Below are 11017 nucleotides of genomic sequence, written 5' to 3' on the forward strand. Positions count from 1 at the left end.
GAGACTGGTCTTGGGCAATCCCTGCCACCATTCAAACTCCCATCATTAGTGACGTGAAGTTTTCTGACAAGGCCATAGAAGTGCTTGGTAGATTCCATTTCCACCAAGTTAAGGCAGAAGACCAGCTCCATGTGTTCAGAGGCTTTCCAGAAGATCACAAGGAAGTGGTCCCTGACCTTTGTTGACCTTTTTCAGCATGTTTGCCTTTGTAATGGGCAGTCATTTTACAACTGATCAAAAGGAACTGCACCAACAAAGTCACCTTCTTGGTTAGAAAGTCTCTGCATGTGTGCTCACACAGAAACAGCTACCAATTGTGTGTGTGTGTGTGAGTATGAGTGTATATGAGTGTATATGTGTGAACATGTATATATGCATAAATATACGCAATCTCAAAAGTTTCTTGAAAAATACTAGCCTATGTGTGATTTACTGTGATATTCGTTATTCTATTTCTAGCCCATACACTGTGTTCTGTTAAAAATAATAATAAAGGCCAATGCTCACCTCTAAAGAGGTTGCAGATGTGCCGCCATAAAAGGAGAAATTGACAGAAACACAGTAATAGTGGGGAACTTTAACACCCCACTTATGTCAATGGACAGATCATCCAGACAGAAAATCAATAAGGAAACACAGGCCTTAAATGACACATTAGGCCAGATGGACTTAATTGATATTTATAGAACATTCCATCCAAAAGTAGCAGAATACATATTCTTCTAAAGTGCACATGGAACATTCTCCAGGATAGATCACTTGCTGGGCCATAAAGCAAGCCTCAGTAAATTTAAGAAAATTGAAATCATATGAAGCATCTTTTCTGACCAGAATGCTATGAGATTAGAAATCAACTACAAGAAAAAAAAACTGTAAAAATCACAAACATGTGGAGGCTAAATAATACGTTACTAAACAGTCAATGGATCACTGAAGAAATCAAAGAGGAAATTAAAAAAATACCTAGAGACAAGTGAAAATGAAAACATGACAATCAAAAACCTATGGGGGGCTTCCCTGGTGGCACAGTGGTTGAGAGTCCGCCTGCCGATGCAGGGGACACGGGTTCGTGCCCCAGTCCGGGAAGATCCCACATACCACGGAGCGGCTGGGCCCATGAGCCATGGCTGCTGAGCCTGCGTGTCCAGAGCCTGTGCTCCGCAATGGGAGAGGCCACAACAGTGAGAGGACCGCATAACGCGAAAAAAAGAAAAACCTATGGGATGCAGCAGAAGCCATTCTAAGAGGGAAGTTTATAGCAATACAGTCTTACCTCAGGGAACAAGAAAAATCTCAAATAAACAACCTGACCTTACACCTAAAGCAACTAGAGAAAGAAAAACAAACAAAACCCAAAATTAGTAGAAGGAAAGAATCATAAAGATCAGAGCAGAAATAAATGATATAGAGATGAAGAAAACAATAGAAAAGACTAATGAAACTAAAAGCTGGTTCTTTGAAAAGACAAACAAAATTGATAAACCTTTAGCCAGACTCATCAAGAAAAAAAAGGGAGAGGGATGAAATCAATAAAATTAGAAGTGAAAAAGGAGAAGTTATAATGGACACCACAGAAATACAAAGGATTGTAAGAGACTACTACAAGCACTATATGCCAATAAAATGGACAACCTAGAAGAAATGGACAAATTCTTAGAAAGGTACAATCTCCCAAGACTGAACCAGGAAGGAATAGAAAATATGAACAGACCAATTACAAGTACTGAAATTTAACTGTGATTTAAAAATTTCCAACAAACAATAGTCCAGGACCAGATGGCTTCACAGGTGAATTCTATCAAATATTTAGGGAAGAGTTAACACCTATCCTTCTGAAACTATTCCAAAAAATTGCAGGGGAAGGAACACTCCCAAACTCATTCTATGAGGCCACTGTCACCCAGATACGAAAACTAGACAAAGATACCACAAAAAAATAGAACAGTCATATGGATACATGGGAATACTGTAACATAATTACAGTTAGCTTTTTAATTTTTCTAGTTTTTGATAGGTGAAAAATAACACATTTTTTCATGTTTAATGTGTTCCTGTGTTTATTATTCATTTGTGTTTATGTTTCCTGTTTATTGTTCATGATGTTTGCCAATATTTAGTGTGGTCAGATTTGAATGAAATTTTTATGTATAAAAAATTAAAATTTGTTTTGAACATTTAAAATAAATAAATCACAATGTCACCGTTGTTAAATCAAGAAATAGGTATAACTATTTTACACAGTTATTGAGAAGAAATAGAACTGAAAAGAATTTTTTAAAAAAAACAAAACTCAGGAACCATGAGCTGGGGATGTCATCTAGATTATCTTTTCCAGACATGTCCAGCCCTTTATCTGCAGAATGTCCAGCCCTTTATCTGCAGAATCATTGAGGTAATTAGCCTCAGGACATCTCCCCTCAATTTCTCCCTCTCTGCAGTTTTAGGTCCCCTTCCACTACTCACTGGTTTTCCTGACCTGTCTCAAGTGTCATCACTTCCCAAGCCTGCCCACTCATACTGCCCCAAACTCAGTGGAGGAGGCACTGTACACAGGGTAAAAATATCAGATTCCAGCAGCCATCAACACAGCTCCCAGCCAGGAACACTGGCAGGGATGCAGTGAACCACTGGAATAGCCAAGAGATGTAGCTCTCCCAGCATCTAGTATCACTGGGTGACACAGAAAAGCTACCTATACTCTGCCTGATGGTAGGCACAGAGGATTCTAAGGTAGGTGAGGTGTTTGGCATGCCTCTAGTCCTTTCATCCAGTAGATCTGCCCACCCAGACCTCTCAACTTCTAGCTGCTGGTGGTAATTGAGAGTTTTCCCAAGCTTATTATCAGAAGTTATCTTGGACCCTCTACCCAGATTCTCCACCTTCTCTCCTTATAGTCCTTTCTCTACCTTATGCTGAACTCTAAATCCAGAATGCTGACTGCCAGCCTACCATGGGCTCTCTAGATGAGGTTTTTCATGTGGTCTCTCTCATGAACTCTGGCAATTGCTCTGATCTCAGATCTTCACTAGCTAAGGGTGTCCTGCCTGGTTCTCTTGCCCAACAACCGATCATACTCATCAAGTCCTTGCTTTTCAAAGTAAAGGAGGGATGTTTTGATATTTCAGAATGTAAAGTATGCCTAGAAGAATCCTGGTACTCAAGACATTAATGCAGAAATCCAGCTCCATATGGGTAAAAGTTTAATTTTATACTCAACCTATTTGAAAATAAGGAAATAAAATAACAAGACAGTATCTTTCATCTGAAAGTTTGGCCAAAATTTAAAAGACTGATGAAATGCCTGTGAGAATGTAAGGCATTCACACACGTGAATCTGAAAGACTGTAAATTGGTATGGCATCTTTGGAACAGAAGTTCAGCAATATTTGTAAAAAATTTCAGTCTTAACACTCTGCCCACTTTAATCAAGTTTGCACTTTTCTATTTCTTTCCTGTGAGAAAGCATGCACATTTGTCTAAGATTTCATGTTCAAAGATGTTGATTTCAGTCCTATTACTCATAGCAACAAATGGGGAACAATTTTTATGTCCATTAGGAGGAGAATAATTAATTATCACGCAAACATAATAAGTAGGGTAATCCTTATGTGTCTTTTTCTTGGAGGGCAGTTTGGAATATGATGATTGGCGTTCTTATGATACATGATTAACATCTGTGTGTAATCAAGACTTGCAACACCCTGATTGCTCCTATCTTATTCTTTCTGAAGATCTTTCCTTCGAATGGCCAAAAGGTACGAAAAGATGCTCAACATCACTAATTATCAAGAAAATGAAAATCAAAACCACAGTGAGATATCATTTCACACCAGTTAGGAAGGTTATAATTTTAAAAAAGCATAATTAAGTGTTGGCTAGCATGTGAAGAAATCAAACCCTTGTACACTGTTGGTGGGAATGTAAAATGGTATAGCCACTATAGAAAATAGTATGGAAGTTTCTCAAAAAATTAAAAGTAGAACTACCATATAATCCAGCAATCTCATTTCTGGGTATGTATTCAAAAGAATGGAAATCAGGATCTCTAAGAGATGTCTGCATTCTCATGTTACTTGCAGCACTACTCACAACAGCCAAGATATGGAAACAACCCAAACGTCCATCAAAGATAAGCGAAGAAAGAAAATGTGATTCATACACAAACACACACACGGACACACACACACAATGGAATATTATTCAGCCTTAAAAGAGGAAATCCTGCCATTTGCAACAATATGATGGACTTGAAGGACATTATGTTAAGTGAAATAAGCCAGTCACAGAAGGACAAATGGTTCTGCTTAAGTGAGGTACCTAAAATCATCAAACTCATAGAAGGAGAGAATGAACTGAGTTACCAGGGGCTGGGGTGAGGGGGAAATGAGGAGTTGTTCAATTGTTATAAAGGTTCAGATATGCAAGATGAATTAGTTCTCAAGATCTGCTGTACAGCATGGTGCCTATAGTTAACAATACTGAAAATTTTTAAAAGAGCATAGATCTCATGTTCAGTGTTTTCACCATGAAAGAAAAAACCAAAGGGACACGAGGAAACTTTTGGAGGTGATGGATATGTCTGTTACGTTGACTGTGGTGATGATTTCACGGGTGTATACATATGTCCAAACTCATCAAACTGTATGTATTAAATATGTGCAATTTTTTATATCAAATATATCTCAATAAACATGTTTTTTTTTTAAAGAAAAAGGATCTTAGTTGTTAAATGAGTGTGGTGGATCTATGTGTGCTGTCATGGAAATATTCTGCATTCATTTTTTTAAGTGACAGGGTCAAGAGGCAGAACAATATGTACATTGTTAATCATACATGTTAAGTTCAATATATTTTTATAGCACATCTACATATGAAAAAACCTCAGGTCAGCTTTAAAATGACACACATCAGTTTGTTAATTGTGGTTGCCTCTGAGGCGGGGGCTGGATTTTGAGGAAAGGGGGAGATTGTAATCTATCTGTAAGAATTTTTTGCAGCAAAAATATATGTACTATTACCTTTGTAATTACACTATTTAAATACATCTAACCACAAAAATAGTAGGTATGTGGGACTTCCCTGGTGGCACAGTGGTTAAGAATCTGCCTGCCAGTGCAGGGAACATGGGTTCGATCCCTGGTCCAGGAAGATCCCACATGCCGCGGAGCAACTAAGCTCGTGCGCCACAACTGCTGAGCCTGCGCTCTAGAGCCCGCAAGCCACAGCTACTGAGCCCACGCACCGCAACTACTGAAGCCTGCCCGCCTAGAGCCCATGCTCCGTAATAAGAGAAGCCACCGCAATGAGAAGCCCGCTCACCGCAACGAAGAGTAGTCCCCGCTCACCACAACTAGAGAAAGCCCACAGGCAGCAACGAAGACCCAATGCAACCAAAAAAAAAATTAAAAAAAAATAGTAGGTATGCATTAATCAGATAAAGTAACTGATGCAACAGATAAAACCTGCAGACCCACAATGGCTTAAAGCAACAGAAATTTATTTCTTATACACATAAAGTCCAATGTGGGTAGGCAGGGGTCTCCACTGTCAGATGACCCAGGGATCCAGTCTGCTCCCATTGGCAGTTCCACTTTTCAACAAGCGATCTCCATGTTTGCTGCTGAATGGAATAGAAAGCATGGAAGTGGCATACTGGCTTTCAAATTCCTTGGCCTGGAGGTGACAAACATTGTTCATATTTCAGTGTCTGCGTAGTCACATGAGCCTTCCTAAATACAAGCGGATTGGACTGAACGTGTAGGACACATTTGTTCAAAGACAGGGTATCTGTCAGTAAACCCCTGACATTTTTCCCCTCCTAGAATGACTGTGAGTTCTGAGGAATTCAGCCTCAGTAGATGTTTGTTAGACAGTGAATTCCATGGTCTTTTCTCATCTTCAACTTATGAGGGAGGCTTTCGTAAACTCACTTATTGGTGTATGTGTTCAGTGGCCAGTCTCAAATAACACATTCCTTCAAAATCCTACTGACAATATCTGGGTCATTTACAAAACCCCCCATCTAACTTCAGTTATATCCCAAGAACCAGTATCTTCTGTAAGAAGTAAGATTGTGATCACCACCTCATTTGGAATATACTCTGAAACTTGTGGGCTGGGGATGGGGCTGTGGTAACCAGGTATCTAGACTTCACTGTCAGTGGTTCCACTGGGAGGGATGGGACCTTCACTGTACACGTGCAGAGAGTTGGAATGCTTTAATCAAGGGGAGGGCATATGACTCTGGACTGCCTGTATCACAGGAAACAGGGTGCAGCTCCAGAGGTCACAGTGAAGAGCTGGTCAGTGTATGAGGTTCCGATTTGGGCAGGAGGGCACACTGGGGAAGACCCAGAGGAAACATGCTGTAATTCAGGAACGTGCTGGTGCAGGACTGTGCCAGTATGTGAGCAGAGTCACCTGTCAAGGAACCCTGGGGCTAGTGACAGGGGGATCCTCAGCATATGAAACCCACAGACAATCCCCAAATTGTGCTTTATTCTCATATTCACCTTCCTTCATCAGGGTCGCTTTTTGTACTTTGACTAGAGTGTCTTGTTTTTTAATTGTATGTGATACATCTTGGAGTAGTGAGAATAATAGAGAATGAAAAGACAGAAGGTCTGCCTCAGTTTGGAGGAGTGGAAAAGTGTGGGCTCTAGAAAAATCTGGACCAGGGGTCTAGTCCCAGCTCTTTCACTTATCAGCCATGTGAACTCGAGAAAATTACAAGTTCTTCATCTGCAAAGTATGTCTAATAAGCCCTATCTTGTAGGACTGTTGGAATATATGTAATGGATATGAAGCACTTGACAGAGTAAGGTCTTTAATGAATGGCAGTTATCATATGATTTTTTTTTTTTTTTTTTTTTTTTACTGCAGATGATACCACCCTCCCCTCTGGGAAGATTTATGTTATATTAATCCAAGAGATATCACAGAATATGCAGTTTCCACCAAGTGATCGCATAAAGCTGCTTAGCAGGTAAAACAAAATAAATTCCCCCATTTGAGGATGTTACTTAATTTGTATGTGGGGTTGTCCACCCCAGTTGGATGCAACTCAGAGGTCGTAGAATTTGTGTCAAGGACCAACAATGTCCCCCCCCCGGGTGCCTTTCCATCCAAATCACCTGTATTTTTATTCACTTCTTCACCACCTAATATGGAGTCCTCCCTTAGAGTTTGCAAACTTATACTCAAGATAACCTAACTAAAATGGCTTTTTTTTTCCTTTTTTTTTTTTTTTTTTTTTTGCGGTATGCAGGCCTCTCACTGTTGTGGCCTCTTCCGTTGCGGAGCACAGGCTCCGGACACGCAGGCTCAGCGGCCATGGCTCACGGGCCCAGCCGCTCTGCGGCATGTGGGATCTTCCCGGACTGGGGCACAAACCCGTGTCCCCTGCATCGGCAGGCGGACTCTTAACCACTGCGCCACCAGGGAAGCCCTAAAATGCCTTTTTAATGCCTGAGATATGGTTCTCAGCATTCCACCTCAAGGGAGTATCACCTTTATTTCTCATAAATTCCTTGGAGATGCTGTGCATAAAACAACTAGATTGTGCTCTGTGTCCAGCTGCACTTGAAGAAGAGCACAGGACACCTTCCATTTCTGCCCAAGGAGGAGCTTTTCCTCTGGTTTATTGATGATACTAAAGTAACTCTTATGAACAGGTTTGCATTCCAGGGTTTTGTCCTCCTACTCTGAGAAACACCGTTTGTATACCTGGCCTCCGCTCACCAGTCCCACAGCCTCATCTAGTCTACCACCCAGCTTAAATTAACAGGATATCCCACTGAGAGACTTGTATTTTCCCCAACCCCCAAACTTCTGTTACCCAGGGAATTTGTACCTTATTGTTTTCACCCTCCCCCTCCCACGTCTCCCAACCCCATCCCTGTCCCATTACCTCCTTACTCCTTCTTACTTGTCCTTTAGGTCTTAGAGGGTATTTCACCATCTTCTCTATATAATTACTGCTCCTTGACTGTACAGTTCTAAAGGCAGGGTGTTTTGTATCCTAGTTTCACCATTTATAACACAATAATTTTCAAAGAGCAGATGCTCAATATTTGGAGAATGAATGAGCCAGTGAGTATGAGTTCTAGTTTATAAGTCTTTTATTTCTCCTACATTCTTTAATAAGCGAAGCAAATCCAGTTATGTATTTTTTATTTTTACAGAATAACAGACTAAAATGGATAAGGTAAACCAAGAACTACACAGTTTTTAAACTTTTTTTCTCCTGTATTTTTTTTTAACATCTTTATTGGAAGTCTCCTGTATTTTTTGATCCCAGTAATTTTAGTGATAAAATTTTTCACATTTCCAAAGAAATGCCTATTACCATGCCATGTTTTATTGTTCTAGTTCAATAAATGCGAAAGTTTTCCCAATTTGTCTTACAAAATAATAAAACTCTTAATCTTAACTCTATTAAGTTAAATCTAATAAATATGTAACTGAGGTCACTAATAAATTTAGATTCTGAAATTATTATACCTTCTATTAAAGACACAACATTTAAAATATAACAAAAGGAAAGAAAGAGAGAAAGGAAGGGAGGGAGGGAAGGGGGAAAGAGAAGAATAGAGAAGAAAAAAGAAAAGAAAAGGAAGAGAAAAAATTAAACTCTAAGTTTACCATATAGAATAGGAACACAAAGAGGATATTACACTGTGTTCCCTATAGACCCACCCTGGCCATCCACAACTTAGAATGTTACTGCTCTTTTTCCACAAGGAAAACAATCTTCTCAGACTTCATCATTTGAACTATAACCTAAATAAAAAAGAAAAAAAGGTAAAATTCCAGGTTAGCAATACACAACAGGAACTCAGGGATATACCCTTCTCCAGTCCCACCCTGGCCCTCCACTATTAGAACACCGACACACCTTTTCAACCAAAAAGTGAAGAACCAGCCTTGAACTTCACTTAGCCTGGGAGAAGTTGCTGGCCATGGCCCTGGAGCGTGCACTGGCCGTGGCCCTGGAGCGTGCACTGGCCATGGCAGCAGCACGAGCCCTGGCTGCCATTCTTGCTTGGGCTCTCTCTTCCTCGTCTCTCAAAGCTTCTTCATACCAGAATGGGAAGGCACTGGGCACTGTATCATAAATCTTGGCTAAAAACTCCAGGACTTTCATCTTGCTGGTTTCAACGTGGGCTCGTGGACCCCATAGGAACTCATAGCGCGGAGGATCGCTGTTGGCCACCTGGCGGTACTCCAGGTACTTTAGCTGCACCAAATCTTCAGTGATGACCTTCTTGGGATCCCCATAGATGAAGTGCTTCCTTTCAGCATGTACACCCATCATATTCAGCACTTCCCAGATCTCCTCTTCAGTGGCACAGTTACCATTGATGAAGATCACACCCAGCACGATCATCAGGAGCCCGGTCTTGGGCGGGTTCTCTTCTTCATTCATCGTTCCATTGGAGGTGAGGTCTAGTTTGCTGACAAGGGCATAGCAGTGCCTGGTAGGATCCACTTCCTTCAGATCAAGACCAAAGGCCAGCTCCATGTGCTCAGAGGCTCTCTTGAGGATCTCATTGAAACGATACTTGTACTTTTTGATAACAAACTTCAGCATCTCTGACTTAGTAATTGGCTCTTTTTTTTGATACTTATGCAGCAGGTAATGCACCAACAAAGCCACCTTCATGTGTAGAGGATCTCTGCGTAAGTCCTCAATGCCCTTGGAGGATTTTGAGCTTTCCTTCTTTTGGCTGTTGGTACCTTCATCTGAATTGGTGCATGAAACAGCTGCATTAGCCTTGGTGGTTCCCTGAGGTCCCTCAGGAGTGCTAGGTGTCCCAGCAGCAGGCATATTCTGAGGCCTGTCCTCAAAGGGAGGACAGACAGAGGAAGGGGACTCTCCTGCTGCTGCTGCTGCTGCTGCCGCCACCGCCCCAGTGGCCTGAGCATCCTCCAGACTCTGGGTCTCAGCATGGGCCTGGCGGCGTTTCTCACGGGCACGGAGCTTACTCTTCTGACCTCGAGGCATGATGACTGGTCAGGGACTGCAGGCAGCTGTTTAATCTGCGAAGGTTGATGAGAGGTCACCGAAGAAGACAGAGGAAGAGATGGTGTGTATAGCCTCAATGGGGAGATTCTTCTACCTTGTTTCCAAGAAAAGCTGCCTCTGCTTTTCCCCTTAAGGGTACTGTTTTAGGAACCCACGAGACAGGGGCTGGCAGGACTCTGTGGACCTCCTCTGTTCTGCATGAGCTTGTCACCTCAGTTCTAACCCAGGATACTAAACTTGACTCCTGACCAGTCCTTTGACTCCTCCCTCTGCCAACTTGAGGCTACCCCTTCAGACCAAGGATTCCCATCCCACAAATTCTGCAGGCGGAAGTGGAGGGGGGTTGGGCATAACAGCCACTCTTGAGCCCGTCGGGATCGACAGTGGGGTTGGGGCATGTCGGTCCAGGGCGGGGCTCTGTGTGGCCGCTTCAATTCTGGGAGGAGTGTGTCCCTTCAGTTCTAACGAAGATTACTCACCGCGACACCTCTCCAATTCTGGGACTCCTCCGTCTGCTGATACGAGGCCACACCTCTCAGACTGCAGCCTCAGTCTCTATAGCTGGTGTGACAGAAGTTAGGGAGAGGGCTTCCGGCCACACCCACCTGGGCTTCCCAGCGTTATAGCAGAGGTGGGGTTGTGGGGGCCTCCCTCTCTCTTTTGGGAGGCGGAGGAATCACGCAGAACTCACACCGGGATCTTACCTGACTCCTGACAGGGCCCGGGACTTCCTCTAATGAGATGAGTCAGCTGGCCTCAGACCAAGTTCTCATTTCCCTCAGAACCCCCAGTTAGAAGTAAGGGGGAACCTGAGCCTAGCAGCCGTGTCTGGGGTCTCCCAAGACTGACAGTAGGGGGGCTCTTTGTGGCTTCTTATTTTGGAGTGGGTTCTCCCCTCTGTCACCCTTCAGTGTCTTACCTTGATGCCTTGTAGGTGCTGGGCTACTTCTCTGCTGACACTGCACCGAACCTATCAGGTAAGGCATAAAT

General features: G+C 42.4%; 1 protein-coding gene and 1 non-coding gene across 2 annotated transcripts; one reads left to right on the plus strand and one right to left on the minus strand.

Moving 5' to 3' along the window:
* Window positions 1–3586: 3586 nt before the first annotated feature.
* Window positions 3587–3720, plus strand: LOC132419066 (U8 small nucleolar RNA). The gene has a single exon (XR_009518082.1). It is a non-coding gene; the product is annotated as a U8 small nucleolar RNA (small nucleolar RNA).
* Window positions 3721–8581: 4861 nt separating this feature from the next.
* Window positions 8582–10006, minus strand: LOC132417858 (melanoma-associated antigen B18-like). Its single transcript, XM_060001698.1, has 2 exons — window positions 8897–10006; window positions 8582–8781 (listed from the first exon to the last, which is right to left on the minus strand). The coding sequence occupies exon 1, from the start codon at window positions 10004–10006 to the stop codon at window positions 8933–8935; it is 1074 nt and encodes a 357-aa protein (XP_059857681.1). The 3' UTR covers window positions 8582–8781; window positions 8897–8932.
* Window positions 10007–11017: the final 1011 nt, after the last annotated feature.

This window comes from Delphinus delphis, chromosome X (assembly GCF_949987515.2).
Source record: "Delphinus delphis chromosome X, mDelDel1.2, whole genome shotgun sequence".
Lineage (NCBI taxonomy): Eukaryota > Metazoa > Chordata > Mammalia > Artiodactyla > Delphinidae > Delphinus > Delphinus delphis.